Here is a 19,121-nt window from a genome sequence, read left to right as displayed (position 1 = left end):
GGACCAAGTCAAGGATAGCCGATCCTCTAGTTCCTTCCTCTACTTTCTGTAGGAGGAAGTTATCCGCCACACAAGTCAGGAATTTCCTGGAGGGGCCATCCCTGGCCATCCCTTGCATGTCAAGTTAAGCCCTGGTGGGTTGTTATCATGGACAGTTGCAGGGTGGCATAGTGTGACGTCTGAACCCAGAGCTGTTTTTCCATTGTGGGTTGTTTTCCCACAAACAACACCCCTGAGAATCCACGGCTTGTTTAGGGTGGCTTGTTCTCACTGTGGCTTGTTGTGATAAGGTGATTTTGTTGTGGGTTGTTGAGGGTAGAGAGCCTCCCAGCAAGAGTGGAAAAACCCGCTGTTTTTCCTTACAGTCTTGAAAATGCTGCCACCATCCTTCCTCATCCCATCTCAGCACCCCGTCTCCGGATAGATTCTTAATTTTTTTTCATAGAAATCTTGAAGAAAGGACACCAGAGAGTTTCCCAAACACATTCACAATATTTTTTTTAAAAATGGTCCTGCACAGGAGTGAATGTCCACTGCTAGGAATTTTGCATAATTTCCTCCTCCGTTTTACTGCTCTGCCTTGAAATTTGCGCAATTTCCCCCTCTGTTTAACTGCTCTGCCTTGAAATTTGCGCAGTTTCCCCTTCCGTTTTACTGCTCTGCCTTGAAATTTGCATATTTTAGCAATCTGCCTCACTTGTCTGCCTTGAAATTTGCATGTTTACTGATCCACCTCACTTGTCTGCCTTGACATTTGCATATCTTTGCTTACTCAGTCCCTGCTCTGCCTTGAAATCTACATATGTTTACCCACTCAGTCAATCAGTCAGTCGATTTTTTTTGCATATAACCATATCTTCTTACAACTTTGCCACATCAACAAAAAAAGGGTCACAGAAAGAAAATGGTTGAACAAGCTGCTCAAATCAGTTCATCATGTGCACAATCTACAGCAACAGTTTTAGAACCTTTGCTCTAATCTCTTTAGCAGCCACTGGAATAAGGCTACTTGATTAGTTACATAAGGATCTGTATCTACAAGTAGTTGACACATCTGCTCAACCAAAGTTCTATCAGATATTCCTCCTAGTAAAGTTACAAGAAATCTTTTCCCGTGACTGGCATGCACTTCACACAAAACATATATAATGAATAATATCCTATATTTGTGGAGCCCCACTCAGTCCCTTCTCTGCCTTGAAATTTGCATATGTTTAGCGATCCTGCTCACTGCTCTGTAACCCTCATGTACATCTGACAGCTAACGATGGAAATGGCAAGCACAAAGTGTGTTGGCAGCTGAAAGTGGCTGGCGGCTGCAAGAGAGAAGGCGCTTTAGAGGCAGTTATTACTTCAGAAGAACATGAAACAGCCTTTTTTAAAAAAAGTTGTTCATAAGCAAGGGAAATGTGGAAGTGGAGGATGAAATTGACAGGGAGACTGAGAAGACGGAGGTATCGGTATGCCAGGCTAAACAGCGGACAAGCGGTCTTGTACACTTGTACAAGACCCTGAATTTCTTTTTTAAGCCTCATCTTTTTCTTTTTTTAAACCATTCCCAGCAGTGGGTTGATTTTGGCATGAAAACAGGTGGGGGAAAGCTTAAATACCACCTCCCAAATAGCCATGGTCCTGAATTGGGGGCATGTACTTACCCAGAAGTACGTCAATCACACATACAGGCATAGCTGTGCTAACAAAAGGAACGGGCTATGAGGAGGAGCCAAGGATGCATCTTTAAGCATTAAAGAAAATAAATAAAACCCTCAGTCACCTCATCCTAAAAAGTAAGGTAAGACCACTCCCCCCCCACCGCACTCTGAAGATATATGGCATATGGATATATGGCCAACACAGGTGTTTCACAAGACAAGAAGCGGGGAGAAGTATAGAGGACTTGTGCTGCAAAAGTCCCTGGGATACGTGCTGGGAGCGGGTGGGAGGATGAAAGGGGAAACAAACCATGGCAAGCTGTTGAGCACTTGATTGTCTGTTGGCACCAGCGTGGCTTAGTGAGCGATTAACCAACCCACCATGGCTTGTTCTCAGTGTGGGTTATTGTGATGTGCAAAGCTGCCCATGGAGTTAAATCTCCTCGATGGCATGAAGCAGGAGCACCAGCTCCATGGCCAGGACTTTTAAAAGATCCAACAGCGTACTCTGTACAAGCACAGAATCCTATATGTATGACTACACAAAGGACCACTGGAAGAACATCAGTTAGAGGCAACCATGCCAATGGTGCACATTCCCAAAGATGTCAGATCTCACCACAGTGACACATGCTTTAGTTACATCCTGTTTGGACTACTGTAATGTGCTCTACATTGGCTACTGCCTTTGAAGACTATTTGGAAATTTCAGCTGGTCCATAACGTTGTGGCCAGATTGTTGACTGGTGCTGGTTACAGGGAGCATGTGAACCCGATGTTACAACAGCTTCATGAACTAGGATCCTGACCCACACTCTCTGTATTTCCATGACACATCAACCCCCCGGTGGGGGTTAGATATATAAAGTGGCACTTGTGGGCACCAATGCTTGTCATGTGTTAAATAACCCACAACAAGCCACTCCATGTCATGCGAACCAGGTCATAGACAAGCTTGTCTGGCTTCCAGCCCCAGCACCACTCAGGTCTTTGTGGCGCTGTCCTATTCCCTGACTTGTGTCCCTGGGAAACCTGCCCTGCCCCAAACCTTGGTAATGGCACAATCTGTAGTGGAATACTGTAACATAGGCCTCACCAACACCAAACAACCCTAAACCTAGTCATGAGAGAGAGAGAATAGAACACTTCTCTGGCTGCCAGTCTGTTCCTAGGAACAATTCAAAATTCTGGTTATGACGTAGAAAGCCTTGGCACCAGCCTATCTGAAAGCCCACATTCTCCCTTATGAACCTGCCCAGGTTTTAAGAGCCCTGGGAGAGGACTTTCTCTCTGTCATTTTACCACTGGAAGCATATTTGGCAGTACTGTGAGAAAGGGCCTTCTCGCTGGCTGCTCCCAGACTACTTGCTGGTTGCTCTAGAACTTCCTGCCAAGGCAGGCAAGCCTAGATCCATCTTCATTGTCCTTCGGCTGGCAGGCAAAGACCTTTTTATTGAGGCAAGCTTTTGGTTGTTAAGCCTTCATGTTTGCTGAACTAGGTTTTTAACTGATGGGTGCTGTTTATTTCTTACTTCTTTTAAACTGATTTGTTTTAATGTGTTTTTAATTGTTGTGTTTTTAAAGTGTTTTAATTGATGTGGTTATGCTCTAATTATGTTACATTTAATCTGTATTTTATTATTGTTGTTTGTCCTGAGTACTATTTTTAGTGGAAAGAAGCAAAATAAGTAAACGAACAGACTAGGACCAAATTAATAAGAGCATAGGGGAGTCACAAGGGGTCAGGTGGAAAAGGGAAGGAGGACGTTTGTCCACCCTTGACTTAAGAGTTAACAACAGTCTGACACAGGTCCATTTAGAGATGTATGGATTGTGTAAAATCTGTTCCATGTGTATTCTGCAGATTGTCAGGCGCCTCTTGTTCTGCAGTTCACCCATCACTGGAATCAGATTTTTTTTTTGTTCCCAAATTTGTGCAAATTCGCATGTGCGAAAATGTGCACATTCCTAGAAAATGCGCAAAAACCCCCCAAATGTGAATTTTAAGACTTTAGCCTATGGGGAAATGCATGTTTGGCCGTTAAAATTTTTTTTTTAAAAAAAAATCGACAATGACATTTGCACAAAAATGGTAAAGTTTGACAAACTGCACGTCGGTGGAATCCACTTGACAGGGAAAAAGCCAGTCTGCTGCAGAATCTGCCGGTCAGATTCATCAAAATCCAAACTCATTTGGTTCCATTGCGGATTTTTCTGTTCCCTAATTCCATTCTGATAATAAATATTTCCCATACAGTAATGTGGTGGGTTGGGCAGGCCTACCACAAGGCCAATGGTTTTCCAACTGTGTTCTTAGAAAGTCTAAGGTTCCCTGGGAGCTTATCATGGGTTCCTCAGTGAAAAAAAAAGAAAGTGGCAGGCTTCCCACAAGGACAACTTGCCAAACATTATAGAAATGCTCCATCAATGCACAGCTACAGGGCGGGGGGGGGGGCAAGGTGTTGAATATGATATACTCACAACTGCCTAGGCTGCTGGTGTGGCTCAACAGACTTGCCAATACATCCATGTGTAGAGCCTCTTCAAAGAAAGTGAAATACAGGGGTGTAAAGGAGAAATTGAGTTATTACAATCAACCAATCCATATGTGATACAGAGGATCATGGTATTTGTGGTGAAAGCCGCTACTTGTAGAGCAAAGTTTTTGGATGCCATCAGTGTGAACTGTTATAAAGATTCAGAGATATGACTGTAAGGTGATTGACATGATATTAAAGGTTCCTTTAATGCTATATTATTGTTGGATATCCACCCTATTTTAACCTCAGTAAAGACTTGATATGTATTTTATAATTTAGCTGTTTTAACTTTATGTGTAAATTTTAACATTGTATAATAGCATTTTAAATTTTAATCTTACATCTTTTGCAATGATCTTTGGATTGAGCCATAAACGTACTTACTCATATTCATACTGTACCCTCGTATAAATCTAGGGGGAAGGACTCTGCGGCTGGTACTTTGGAGGGGAAGTGAGATGTAAACATGTCATTTTAACTATTATTTTTGCATTGTTTTTAAATTGGTTTTTATTGTATTTTATCCAGTGTGTTTTTTAAATTGTGAGGGCCTACAGCTTTGAACAGTAAAGGTTCATTCATTCATTTATTCAATACATCCATATGAATTAAGAGTGGCTTAGATTGCACCCCAGAATTCACAGCAACGCACATAATTAAGTGACAGGCACGTAAGGATCTTCAACAGACAATCTGAAACAGAAGTGGTTCCCTAATCACAGAAAGTTAAAAATAACTGTACTAGGCCACCATCATAGTCTGGCTAAACAATCCCCCTTTTCCCTCTTCAATCCCCTGTGCCTACAGACTGAAAAGAACATCCACTTCTTATGTCCTGAGCATTAGGCTGACTAAACCAGCTTTACTTCTCCACTTTTTGTGTTATAATTCAGACATCTTGAAAAAAGAATACGCCAGAGTTCACAAATGCCTAAGAAAACGATTATTTTTGCTGAAATATGAAATAAATACCATATTTATAGGTATTAACATTTTATAGCATTGTAAATTTGAATGGCCTGATCACTCTGAATTAATTTCTCTGACCAAAGAAAAATGTTACTGTTACTTAATGGCTATAGAGGATTCCTCAAATGGCAATTCAGCTGCAGGTGAGGCAGAGACCACATCCAGATGAGCATGTAAGGGTCAAACTACACTACGTTAAGCCTGATGGCTACATGGTACCTCCAGTATCAGAGGCAGTATGCCTATGTACACCAGTTGCTGGGGTACATGGGTGGGAGGGTGCTGTTGCACTCATGTCCTGGTTGTGGGTTTCCCATGGGCACCTGCTTGGCCACTGTGAACAGAATGCTGGACTAGATGGACCGTTGGCTCTGATCCAGCATGGCTCTTCTTAGGATCTGAACACAGAGTATAGTTCTGTCTCTTTAAATTTCTTGCAAATAGCATTTAAGGGGAGGAGGACAATCCATACTGTGACTGCCATGTGAGGGGGTTAACTATTTCCCTCCATGCCAAATTTTGATGAAAATTGTATTCCTCCTCCCAGTACCACCACCCCCTTTTGTTCCGACAGCAAAAATATAGAGGTTCTCTGGGAGATCTTCTGTCTGCATTAGGAATGCCTCCTTGCCTCCAGTTATGCTCAGCTTGTATATTTGTAAATAAAACAAATATAATCTAAGTCTCCAGTGGTCTCTCATCCAAAGGAAAATGAATCCTATAACATTGGCTCTGGATTTCTCTCTGATCAGAAGTAGAGAGCTTGCAAGGATGTATTAATTTTATGTAAAAACCCAATGTAATAACTTTTCACTAGTTATTAACAGGTTTTTCCCCTTTCAAGAGCTAGACATTCCAATTTATTTAGAATGAAGATCTTTCCTTTTGAAGTCAGTTTGTATAAGGCAAGTGAAAAACATTTTTTATTCTAGTAAAGAAAGGCATCGCTTCGGTTACACATCTACCATCCCACTCAGTTACCTTGTTCATTTAAACCTGTCACAGCTTCTGAGTCCTGTTTCTAAGCCCATTATTATTAGGATCTTGCCTCCTCCTTGAACATGACATTCAATGAGCTCTCTCAGATACCAACACTGCCTCCTTCTAGAATCTTTCAAAACATCTTATAAGTCATACCATGCAAAACACCTGAAATGAACAAGGGTAATTATGCTAACTGCTTGTCAATGTCAAAACTAGGAACGGAAGCTTCGAAACTGCCTTAGTTTATTTTCTGTGACAGTTTCAGTGGGGCAAACAATTTTATAGGGTAGTTGAAATATATGTGCTCAAAGGGCTTATTGTATGCATTATCTTTATGAAAAGAGAGAGATGTATGCATTTTTCACAGAAACAATAAATCAGATGAGATGGCACAGGCACACATCATTTTGCATTCTAGCAGAAAACCAGGATGAGGCAGTACCTGAGGGATAAATAGAAAGCTAAGGGCAAACAGGCAAAGCTTTGTCTCTGCCATTCCTTCTGAGCTCAGGTCTCATTCTGCTTAGACTTATACCTTAGAACATGACACTGGAATGATATTTTTGGCAGTCTTCCCCTGTTGCTATAATATGCAGTTTTTCTCTGATCACTACCTGCTATCTATCTATCTATCTATCTATCTATCTATCTATCTATCTATCTATCTATCTAATTTCTATACCGCCCAATAGCCAAAGCTCTCTGCTATTCATTAATAATGTTAAAAGCCCAGACCAGGGATGCTGAAACTGTAGCCCTCCATGTGTTGCTGGACTTCTGCTCCCCTAAGCCCCAACCAGCATGGCCAACAGTCAGGGATTAAGGTAGCTGTAGTCCAACAACATCTGGAGGGTCACAGGCTTCCCATCCCTGGTCTAGACCAAAGGAGAGCCTGGCCCCAACCATTGGTGGCTCCTAGGAGCTATTCTGATGGAGGGAGAATGTCTTTTAAATTCAGGCTCACTGGCTCATCTTTGAGGTGAGATCATTTGGCAGCAAAGACCTGAAGTATCTATTTCAGGCATTTTTAAATGCATGCACTGAATGATTTGAATTCAGGGAATTTACAGTGCAATCCTATGCATTTTGACTGCCACCCTGAGTTCTATTTTTCTTGGTAGAAAGACAGGGAACAAATCAAATAGACAAATAAGAGAGCAGCTAGACGGCCATAGGATTGTTCGGTTCTGGGAACTTACCTTAGAGCCAGCGCTCCAAGGTTGGTTCCTCGAAAAGCACCTCCCTGCCCCTTCGTAGGTGGAATGAACCGTCTCAGGCTCTGCGTTGGGAAGAGCAGAGCGGAGTGGGGCAAAAGGGGGTGTTCCTGGGGGCAGGAAGGGATGGAGAGTGCAGAAGTGCTGGTACAACACTTCGTCCGGCCTCCCCCACCTGCTCTGAAGTGCGCGGCTAGACAGCCGAAATCAGCCATCTAGCTGGTAATGCAGGGTGGCCAAAACATGGAAGAGAGGTTCCCCTCCGCTCTCTGCCTACCTTGCATTGGATAGTTGGTTGCCTCCGAGTTCAGATTATCCGCATAGGATTGCGCCCTGAATAAATCTTTACTTAGAAGTAAGTCCCACCGTTTAATGGGGCTTACTCCCAAGTACATGTGCATAGGATTGCAGCCTTTAATGAAGTATCTATCACACACAGAAAGACTTACATCTCACAATAGTATAAGCAGAGCTGTGAATATACCCAGACTCTGAGGATGTGGTATATGGTGCAGAATTCAGCCTCCTGGAAGTTGCAGCTTTCCTTTTTTAAAAACCCACCCATGGTTCTACCCATTATGGTTCCAAAGAGAGGTGTGAAAGTGTGGGCAATGCTTGCTGAAATCTCAGAAGCCAGAGGAGTAGATGAATAAGATTTCCAGTGGCTGGGGGTGGCCTTCAGCAGTCTGCATAGTTCCTTGCCCTTTTTCCATCACCAGCAAAACTAGAAAAGTAGTGTAACTGGATGAGGAGGAAAGCTAAGGGTAAAGAGGCGGCAAACCAGCAAGAAGACCAAGCAGAATAACGGAGAGGCAGGGCAGAGTAAAGTAAAGGAAACAAAGAAGGAAGAGTTCAAGATACAACCAAAGACTTTTAAATGAAAGCTGTTGACCAGACTGCCAGCTTCTTCATATAGGGGCTTTAACTGGCACAGATTTTGGATTGCTTAGGAACAGAGTTATTACTACTAGTAGTAGAAGTAATAGTAGCATTAGTATTAAGTATGGAGTCTCCTTAGTCCTGAATTTATCTGAGTAAGCATTTCCATTTTCTGTTGTTACAAAACAGATCATCTTATTAAATTCTCCCAACTCTTCTGTAATGAGTCTTCTGTCAAAAGAGCTGGCTCTTTCCTTAACCATCTATATGCACATTAGTTTGGAGAATGCTCCTTAAAACTGCACAACGCTGCTCTTTAGCATAAAGGATGGGTATTCAAAGAAGTTTCAAAGTAACAGACCATATCAAAAGAAAAACTTTGATGTCAAGAACCTAATGTCCCTTTTATCTTCCAGTTTTCTTTATTATAAACCAAAGTAAGGGTAGGAAAAAAGCATGAAGACAGTAATAGTAGTTCCATATCTTCTACACTTGGGAGGAAATTGTAACAAACAATAACCTTAAATAGATTTCTGAAGAACTTTCCCCCCTCCTGCCTGATCAATAGTAATTTTAGCACATCCAACAAGAGAAAACAAAGAACAGGAGGAAAGGGTGCATGAAATGCTGAGAACTTTACCTGCTGCCGCTTCTCAAACTCCAGCTTGATGCGTGACTTGATGCAGTTGCAGGTGTCCTGATATGTTTGCTGCAGAGCAAGTTCCATCAACTGTTTGTGGTATGCTCCTGCGAGGTTCCCACAAATAAAAATGATAACATTTGCCAGGATCTACAAGAACAATGAAACAGATCAAGGCTTCAATCAGGCATGTAACATTAGTCAGATTTTTTCTCTCTCCAGTTCTGGCTTAAAGTTTACTTTAAAGTACATTTTATACTTTCCTACATCCTCACAAAAATTGTCACAAAATAAGTATTTATTTTGGACCCAGCAAAGTAAACGCTAGTAACACTGTATTTGAACATTTCTACACCAGCCTAAAATCCCACAACTTTACCGGGGCTTTCTGCTTCTGTTTTAAATGCAGGATCACAGCAGGCTCCCTTTACACGCACTTCCCTTCCCCCCTCTTTCCCCCCTTATTTGTGTGTTCTATATGTTTCATTATACAGCCATGAGATGGCGCTGTGGTCTAGCTCCTCTTATTGCATGACTTCCTCTTTTTACAGGGAACTCAACACGCTGTAATTTGGTAGCTCATTATCTCCAATCTTTTTAAAAATGAGATAAAGGTCATTTAGTGCAGGAGATGCCCATGTAAAGAACCCCCAACCTTCCGTGAATAACCACTCTCAATAGCAGGATAAAAGCCCCATGTGGAGAAGCCCTTTGTCTTCTGGGGATAATTTATATCATCAAACAAGTCAATCCTTCTCTCTGGTATTGAATATTATTTGTGCCCTACCCTACCCTCCTCCTTACTTTTTGCTGCAAAATTGTATTTCTGAAGTTTATGGGGCATTTCTAGTGATTATAGGAATGATAGTGCCAACCCAGGACGTATCTCACAGAAGATAATTCCCTGCACACAGAAAGCCAGCTTGTTAGGAAGAAGGCTGCTGAGTTTTCTCCCCGACATAGAATAAGTTACTTTAGACATAATGGCGATGTTCCAGATTCTATAAACTCAACATGATCATCTGGGCAGTAGCACCCAACATCCTTGGGCAACTGTTGGGCCTCAGCACTCGGCAGGATCTATCATTCAATGGCAAGTGATTGGGAAGCTGCCATTTTCACATTCCCACAATGCCCCACAACAACTCTATGTCAAGGCATTGTGGGAACATCAAAATGGTGGGCAGTTGAGAAGTAAATGTAAAAAAAAGAACACCTCCCAGTCTTAAGCAGTACAGTCCATTCTGCCACCTTAGGAAAACACCACTTCATTCTGCTGCATGGGTAAATCAGGGCAAGCTGAGGGGCAAAAAGTTGTCCAGAAACACCCCACTCCTCCCCTGTATAGTGGCTGATTGGTGATGTCAGAGCTGTACAAATATGGTTAATCTATTAAGATGAGGAAAAAAGGGTAGGGATGTACGAAAGTCACTTACCTGTGACGAAATTTGATTCGTGGGGGGGAGGCGCCCCGTCCCTCCCCCCAAAATTCTGGCCGGGGGGGAGGCATCCCGTCCCTCCCCCCCAAAATTCTGGCCAGGGGGGAGGCGCCCCATCCCTCCCACCGCGAATCCTGTCCTGCCGGGACTGCAAATGGTGGCGGCCATAGTCGCCACTGTTTGCGTCCCTGCAGTCAGCCGTGATAGGCTACGTAAATGTTTACGTAGCCTATCACGTCTGAGTGGAAAACAAACAAACAAACCGTGCACATGCAAATGGCGGCGCCCATGGGCACCGCCATTTGCGTTCCTTATTTTGGCACGTCTAGTCTACGTAAACATTTACGTAAACTACGGCGAAAATAAGGGGAACACAAATAGCGTAGATGTGCCAAAATAAGGAACGCAAATGGCAGCACCCATGGGCGCCGCCATTTGCGTACGCGCGGGGTTTTTTTCCCCCCCACTCAGCCGTGATAGGCTACATAAACATTTACGTAGCCTATCACGGTATTTTTTAAAAATCTAGCCGTGATAGGCTATGTAAATCTTTACGTAGCCTATCACATTTTTTTTTTTTTTTAACTTGGAAATGGTGGCGGCGGCAGCCAGTCGGAAGACCGGCTGCCGGAGCAACCGCCGGAGCCGAACCGCCACCGGCAGGGAGATTTGCCCAAGGTAAGTCCCGTCCCGGGGGGGGCAGGGGGGGCAGACCGTTTCGCCACCGATTTCGGGGGGCCAAATGCGCTGGCATTCGGCCTCCCCGAGATTCGTGGCGAAATTCTCTGACATCCCTAGACAAGGGGCACCTGGATTCAGATCCTTTGTACACAAACAGCTGATCAATTGTTCCTGGAGTGTGCCACTTCAGACTCCATCTGGGAGAACTTCTTGATTGACTGCCCCCATATATTAAAAAAAACCAAGGCTAGCATGTCAGGTAGAAGATTTTGGCTTCATCTCTTCCCTGACATACTAGTTTTCTGTGTGAATGGGTTTTCAGCACAAGAGTATTCAAACATCCCCCCTGCCCCCCATCTACACACATACTTGCAGTATGAAGTGACACAGTGCAACGCCAGTTTTCTGAAGTGATATTTTGCCTGGAGTGGGCTATGGGGTTCTTCAAGATGAGGCTTTTATTGTGCAGTTGCCGTGCTTCATTCATGGAATTTTGTGTGTGTGTGTGTGCGCGCGCGCGTGCATGTGCACACAGACGATATTGAGTTCCATTTTTAGCCCTCCTCTGTTTTCCCACCACTTTTTGCATCTCTTTTCTTGCCACAGAAAATTTGTTACAGAGGAAAAGGATGAAAAGACAGATGTATTTGACTGATTGTGCTAGGAGCAACTGGAAGTACGCATGGTCTGAAGCTTTGGGAGGGGCCATAGCTCAGTGTGATAGAGCCCCTGCTTTGCACGCAGAAGCTCCCAGGTTTAATCCCTGGCATCTCCAGGTAGGGCTCGAAAAACTCCTGCCCGAAATCCTGGAAAGCCGTTGCTGCCAGTCAGTGTTGACAGTGACTCAGTATAAGGCACCTTCTTATGTTTTAACACCAATAATCAGCTATTGTGAATTGGGGGGTGGGGGGAGGGTGCTCCCTCTGATGATGCAAGATAGCTATTTTCCCATCCTCGCCTCTGCAGCTGGCTTTTCCACTGAGGCTGGATGAGGATGAAGATACATAATAGATGGAGGGAGCAATCCTATGGACCCTAGACCGTGGCTAGACGGCCATAGGATATCTGGTTTTCTGGGAACTGACCTCCCTGCACTTCCGCGCTACCTCGGAGGCAGCGCTTAACAGCCCCATCCTCCGCGTTTGCAAGAGGAGCGTGGAGTGGCCGAAAAGGGGCGTTCAGGGGTGGGCAAAAATGCCTGTACAACACATCCAATGTTATACTGTATGTGTATCTGCACACAGCATGCACTAAGAGGCTGCTTATTTAACTCAACATGCATGTTGACGTTTGCTGAGGAAAAAACCCACAGATTTTCCAAACAAAACACTTGAACAGACCTCTCGTATTCATTTGAAATTATGAAAATGACAACACTTTTCACACACTAAAAAGGACTATTGTGGCACACAAAGGGATGGGAAGGTAACAAAACACTGAATAAGGCATTGTTTTCTTTAAAACTGAAAAAAATAGTTTAATGACAAAGACCTGGTTCATATGTCATGGCAGCAAATCATGGGTTACTTAACCGACAGTTTGCGGGGACGCACGCCACCTGCAAGCCACTTCTGGTTTCTGTAAACAATCTCCAATCAGCTCAGTCAGAGTTGTGAGCATGACACGTGAACCAAGACCAACTGTGCACAACTCTGCAAATTGTGGGTTACTTAGCCCACGATTTCCCTCTGAATGCCGTTGTGACGTGCAAACAGCCCCACTGAATATGCTGAGATTAGGTGCTGATGAAATCTTTCCTTTAAATATCTCTTAGGTGGGAGATACAATGCTTCTCTGGGTTCCACACACACTGAGAAATGTGGCAATCTCTTCAGGCCACCCACTGTCAGGGTGAAGAGCAGCTTTTGCTCTCCCTGCAATAGTCTTCCCCAAATATAGCATTTTAACTTTCTTCATAGGACTGAGTGGCACTCATTTACTTATACAGGAGAATGGTAGTTTCCAGAAGCAAATTTCTGTAACCTCATTGTTAAAGACAATAGGCATGATCCTTCCTCCAGTGTTAGCACAGGCCATTGTGTATGGGATATCCATTACATGGTTCTGGCATAAGAGCACTGGATTTTATTATATGCCCCATAAGTGAGGCATATTGGTGGGTAGGAAGGCACAGACTTGCTGCCCCATCACATATCTGTACATGATGTAAAGTTCATATGAACTGGTCAAGAGTTAACCCAAATACACTCAATCCAGAAAGTAAAGACAAGAAAGTTATGACCAAAAATTTCTAAATAAATTTTGCCTTATGTGAGATTGCCTTATACCAAGTCAAACTAGTTGGTGGGGATTGAACCTGGATCTTCTAAGGACAGAAAAATATAATTAGTCACCTTATATAAAAAAGGTCATATGAATTAAAACTTCTACGCTGCAAGATCTTTGTTTGTTCAGTAACTTGAACTCCCATAGATGACCCAAAGGCAGCAACATCTGGAGAACATTCTACCTCTTATCAACTTGCTGTGTCATCTTCAAATTATGTTGACTAAAGAACAAGACTGTCTCAAAGACAGAGTGCATAGCCAGTAAACTCGTCCTTATTTAACAGCAAGACAAAAACTAAGCACAGTGTGTTTCCTTCTTGTAGAACTCTTAAAAGATCAAACATGTCCATTTGGTAAAATTAATTGGTTTTCTGTTTGCAAATTATATATTTTTCACTTTGTTTGGAAAGTGACAAAGTCCAGTAGGAACATACATTCAATAGTTTAGTATATAGGAGAGCTCAGTCTTTTAAATAAATGAACACTTACCAAATTATGTATGACTTGAATGTTTAAAAAGTTTGCCTCTCTTTGTAAAGTAGTGCTTTTCTGTCATGCTGTTATAGATGCCTATACATCTCACATCCTTGGGATATAGAAGCATTTAGAGCAAGCCAAAATAAACAAAGCGATTACCTTCTTTCTGTACATCTTTGAATTAAACTGCTCCATGATAGGGCTGTGATAAATGTCTGGAGTCAGACATTCTTAGTGTGAAAAATGGGCATCACCGGTCCCAAATGTTCTCCCAAAGACCTCCAAACCTTTCACGTTCATCTGTCACCCAGACTGGCTACTAGCTTTAGCACCATTTTGTTTGTTGTCATAGACATCTTTTTTTCTGTCTAGGAATAGTGATGGCATCACAAAGTCAATCTGATTTGTTCTCACCCAGAACCAGATGTAGCCAAATCAGATGGGCTACATGATATTCCTAGGCAGAGTGAGACCTATCTAAACAATAAAGATAACAACAACAATAGCACCAGAGCAGCAGCCAACTGGGGCTGGGAAATGGCTCATTCCGCAACTAGTAGGTATTACTACTCAGGTGAATGGAGCATGGTGGTTCCACTCCTGCTCCTAAAGCACTTTCATCCAGTTTCACACACATCTCCAAAATTGCCCAAAGGTGAGGAGCACGTTTTGCAAGGGAAGAAAATTCTTACAAAAAGTAGCCCCTGTTTCAGTCACCTCTATTCTATTGCATTGTTTACTTTCTAATACTCAGTGGTTCTCCAGTGGAGAAACAACACAAGGAGTCAAGTCTTCAGTAGCACCTTTATTTCCGCATTGTGTATTGTGCACGTTAGTGCACACATGACACCTTGGGCCATTCCTGGATGTCAGGACAGATAAAAGAAGACCAAAACTGAGGTATGTAAGGCCCAAGCACTCCAAGTCATGACAGAGCAAGCCACCCTTCATTCATGAAGATACATCCTTGTCAGGGCCGCAGAGGTAGATTCCATTCCGACAATGCACTTAGGGCAGCCAGGACTGCAAGCGCATAGCCCTGTTTAGAAGGGTGAAATCCCACTCATCAACCCTTTGGTAGGAAAGAGAAAGTAAAAGGGAGTGAATCCAGTCCCGTCCCCGTCCCCCCCGAAATGGCAGAGCAGCTTTTTAACCTACCTATATGAACTCCCAGCCTGTTGGATTTGCTAGGGGAAGGGCACCTGTCCCACTTTTCATGCTCGCATGGCACATAGCTGGATCAAAAATATTCCAAGCTCTGTTTCTGCAGCAAACTTTCCCCCATCTTCCATTGTTCTGGTCAATCAGCGCAAAGGTAAAGGTGCAATCCTATGCAAGTTTGGACAGAAAAAAGTCCTACAGCTATGCTGGTTGGGGGATGCTGGGAGTTGTAGGACTTTTTTCTGTCTAAACATGCATAGGAATGCATCCTAATATTTTTATTTTAAACATATTAGACTATTTGTATTTAGGTTTGACTTACAATGGGTCTCCCAGTACACATCTAAGCTCTTCACCACAAACTTTCTATTTGCCTGATTTCTTTTAACGCAGAATTTCTCAGACTTGTGATAGCCGAAGCATACTTTATTTTTTCTAAATTGAACTTGGATGCACACTTTAGTCTTACAGCTGAAAAGGTTTACTCTTAGGGCTAAACTAGACATGTCATTAATCACATGATTAGTTCTTGTGTGTGTATTTTTAAAACTGAATAGCAGGAGTAACAGAGGGCGATCTGGATTGTGGTGTAAGGGAGGGGGCGTTTAACCCTCCCCCTCCCCCACTCCCACCCCCAGTCATGAGCCCAGTCACACACACATAGCTACCATTTGCTCTGTGGAGGAAAGCACCCACTGATCCCATGCCTCCCCATGCCACAGTCCTGGCCCAGATTCTCTCCCCCACCTCTATACAGCTCCTATCTAGTAAACAGAAATCTTGCACACTCCTGTGATTAAAGGCCCTTAGACTGTTTAAGACCAAGAACTACCTGTCCTCGGAGGAGTCCACCACTCTGTTTCTGCATGTATCACTGATATGGGCAAGCCTTCTATCTCGACGGAGATACAAGCAGATCAGTGACCCATACAGATATGCAAATAACAGCCTCCTCTGTGGAAAGCTAATTCTCCTGTACCTGGTTTGGGAGTGATTCAGTGATCCAGTCATACCTGATGACACAGAAGGGTACCTGCTTCCAGTAAAAGGTAAGGCAGAAGCGGTAAATCACCAAAGCAGAGATGTAGCAGGCTGTGCCATGGGCTTACAGGAGCCTTGCTCCTTATCACATTCGTTGCAGCACACCAGGAGCTCTCTCAAGGCACACAGTTTGGGAATTACTGTTTTACCGGAGCTTTTCCGAGTGGTTCGCGGCCTGTTACATTCTGGGCCAGGGAGAGAGACGGTGGAACCCCCGGTAGCACGCTGTGACAAGTTTGCATGGCACTTTGAGGATAAAGTCGCTCAGATTCGTCATGAATTGGACACCACCATTAATGCAGTTCCATTGGTAGAGGCGTTCAGAGCACCGTCTGGTCCAGTTTTATTGGATGAGTTTCAGTTACTGAGGCCTGAGGATGTGGACAAGGTGCTTGGCCAAGTCCGATCAACCACTTGTGTGCTTGACCCTTGCCCTTCATGGCTTATTAAATCAAACAAGGAGGGGTTGTCTGGCTGGGTCCAGGAGGTTGTAAATTCCTCCTTGAGAGAGGGAGTGGTGCCTGCCGCTTTAAAAGAGGCGGTAATTAGACCACTCCTGAAAAAGCCTAACCTGGACCCAGAGGATGTTAACAATTATAGGCCAGTGGCCAACATCCCCTTCCTGGGCAAGGTGCTTGAGCGGGTGGTTGTAGGACAGCTCCAGGCACTCTTGAATGAAATGGATTATCTAGATCCATTTCAATCGGGCTTCAGGCCTGGTTTTGGAACAGAAACTGCCTTGGTCGCCCTGTGGGATGACCTTTGCCGGGAGAGGGACAGGGGGAGTGCGACCCTGTTGATTCTCCTGGACCTCTCAGCGGCTTTCGATACCATCGACCATGGTATCCTTCTGGATAGGTTGTCTGGGTTAGGAGTTGGAGGCACTGCACTACAGTGGTTCCGCTCCTACTTGGATGGCCGATTCCAGAAGGTGGTGCTGGGGGATTATTGCTCTGTGCCATGGCAATTATGCCATGGGGTTCCACAGGGCTCTATTTTATCCCCCATGCTGTTTAACATCTACATGAAACCGCTGGGGGAGGTTATCCAGAGGTGTGGGCTGAGGTGCCATCAATATGCAGATGACACCCAGCTCTACCTCTCTTTCTCATCAAAACCAGGTGAGGCAGTGGCTGTTCTGAATCAGTGCCTGGACACAGTAATGGACTGGATGAGGGCCAATAAACTGAAACTCAATCCAGACAAGATGGAGGTACTGTTAGTGGGTGGTTTGTCTGCCCGGCTAGGTGATATTCAACCTGTTCTGGAGGGGGTTGCACTCCCCCTAAAGGATCAGGTTCGTAGTTTGGGGGTGCTCTTGGATCCAGAACTGTCACTTGAGGCACAGGTGAACTCAGTGACACGGAGCACTTTTTATCAGCTTAGGCTGGTATACCAACTACGCCCTTATCTGGACAGAGATAGCCTAGCTACAGTTATCCATGCTCTGATAACTTCTCGTCTGGATTACTGCAATGCATTATACGTGGGGCTGCCTTTGAAAACGGTCCGGAAACTTCAGCTGGTCCAAAACAGGGCAGCAAGATTGTTAACAGGGACTGGCCTGTGAGCTCATATTACGCCAGTACTTTTCCAGCTGCACTGGCTGCCAGTCCATTTCCGGGCCCGATTCAAAGTGCTGGTGTTAACATTCAAAGCCCTTAATGGCTTGGGGCCAGGTTACCTGAAGGATCGCCTCCTCCCATATGTGCCTGCCCGGACCTTAAGATCATCATCAGCGGCCCTTCTCCGTGAGCGCCTGCCAAAGGAAGTGAGGCGGGTGGCTACTAGGAGGAGGGCTTTTTCTGCTGTGGCACCCTGGTTCTGGAATGAGCTCCCTAGTGAGGTTCGCCTAGCGCCTACATTGTATTCCTTTCGGCGCCAGGTGAAGACCTTTTTATTTTCCCAAGGTATTTTAGCATTTTAGCTTTCTAAATTTTTATCTTTGCTGTTTTAAATCTGTATTTTAAACTCTTGCACTACTGCTAGGTTTTATTGTGGTTGTATTGTTATATTGTGGTTTTAATGTTCTATATCTTTTAAATTGTTTTATTGTGTGTTGTTTGGTTTTAATTTTTGTGAACCGCCCAGAGAGCTTCGGCTATTGGGCGGTATAGAAATGAAATGAAATAAAATAAATAAATAAATAAACCTTATGAAACGTGAAAAACTAAGCAGAGCAAGATCTGCTGTGAAAAACACACAATGCTTTCTTTAGTGCAGGGGTGGGCAATTTGTAGCCTTCCAGATGTTTTGGCCTACAACTCTCTTCATCTCTTACTATTGGCAATGCTGGCTAGGGTTGATGGAAGTTGTAAGCCAAAACATCTGGAGGGCCACGAGTGGCCCACCCTGCTCTAGTGACAGAGGCTTGGAAAACAGTTTGAAAGCAAATTTTTAAAATGCTCAAAACTGGCTTAGAGGCTAAAATAAATTCTGCATTGCTAACTAAAATCTGCTTCTGCTGAATGGAATAATTAAACCCATCAACTTTTTTCTTGATAGGATTTACATTTTCTGAAAATACTAATGTGTTTATGCAGGTTTGTAAATTGTCACTTGCCTGATTGCTATCAGCGAGTAAGAATGGCATCTAGAAAACCAGGTAGGGAAGTTTTTACAATCTGGCAGAAAATTGAGGGCTTCTTTCTTTTCTCTCTCTTCCATTTAAGCAGTCAGTATGCTACAAGGGAGTTAAATGGATAGGTGTGAAGAGGCCAGCCAGGAAAGCTTTTGTAAGCTAGTAACTTCTGTAGATTTTTTTCAAGGCTGTGTTAAAGTGTGTTTTACATTTGTTTAGGCAAGTCTCTTGTGTGCCATTTATAGTAAGAAATGTCACAGGAAATGTCACACAAGGAGCATATTACATTTCTCCTGAAATAGCTGCACTGGCTCCCAGTTACAACCAAGAACTTTGTGGCACCTTAAGGACTAACAGATTTATTGTATCATAAGCATTCATGGACTAGAGCCAACTTCATCAGCTGCATGCATGGAGTGTTATCCTCAGTTGGCAGATTATAAGGTACAGACAAACAGAACATAAACACTAGGGCCTAAAAAGCCATGAAATGCAATGGGCGCAGTAGGTCTGTAACATTTCATTTCCAAGCTCCAACATATACAAAATAAGTTCTTACCCTGGATTGTTTTTTA

At 43.6% G+C, this 19,121-nt stretch overlaps 1 protein-coding gene across 1 annotated transcript in view; it reads right to left on the bottom strand.

Annotated features, from left to right (window-relative positions):
- The window catches only part of ADCY2 (adenylate cyclase 2), a 190,999-nt gene that overhangs the window by 102,591 nt on the left and 69,287 nt on the right, over nucleotides 1-19,121 (bottom strand). Inside the window, exon 4 of the mRNA XM_084850684.1 lies at nucleotides 8,879-9,028. Within this exon, the coding sequence (XP_084706810.1) occupies nucleotides 8,879-9,028 (150 nt within the window). The remainder of the gene's footprint in view (nucleotides 1-8,878; nucleotides 9,029-19,121) is intronic.

Source organism: Heloderma suspectum, chromosome 4 (assembly GCF_057233095.1).
Source record: "Heloderma suspectum isolate Gila_16-S chromosome 4, 16-S_ref, whole genome shotgun sequence".
Classification (NCBI taxonomy): domain Eukaryota; kingdom Metazoa; phylum Chordata; class Lepidosauria; order Squamata; family Helodermatidae; genus Heloderma; species Heloderma suspectum.
This window is presented reverse-complemented; position numbering and strand designations above follow the sequence as displayed.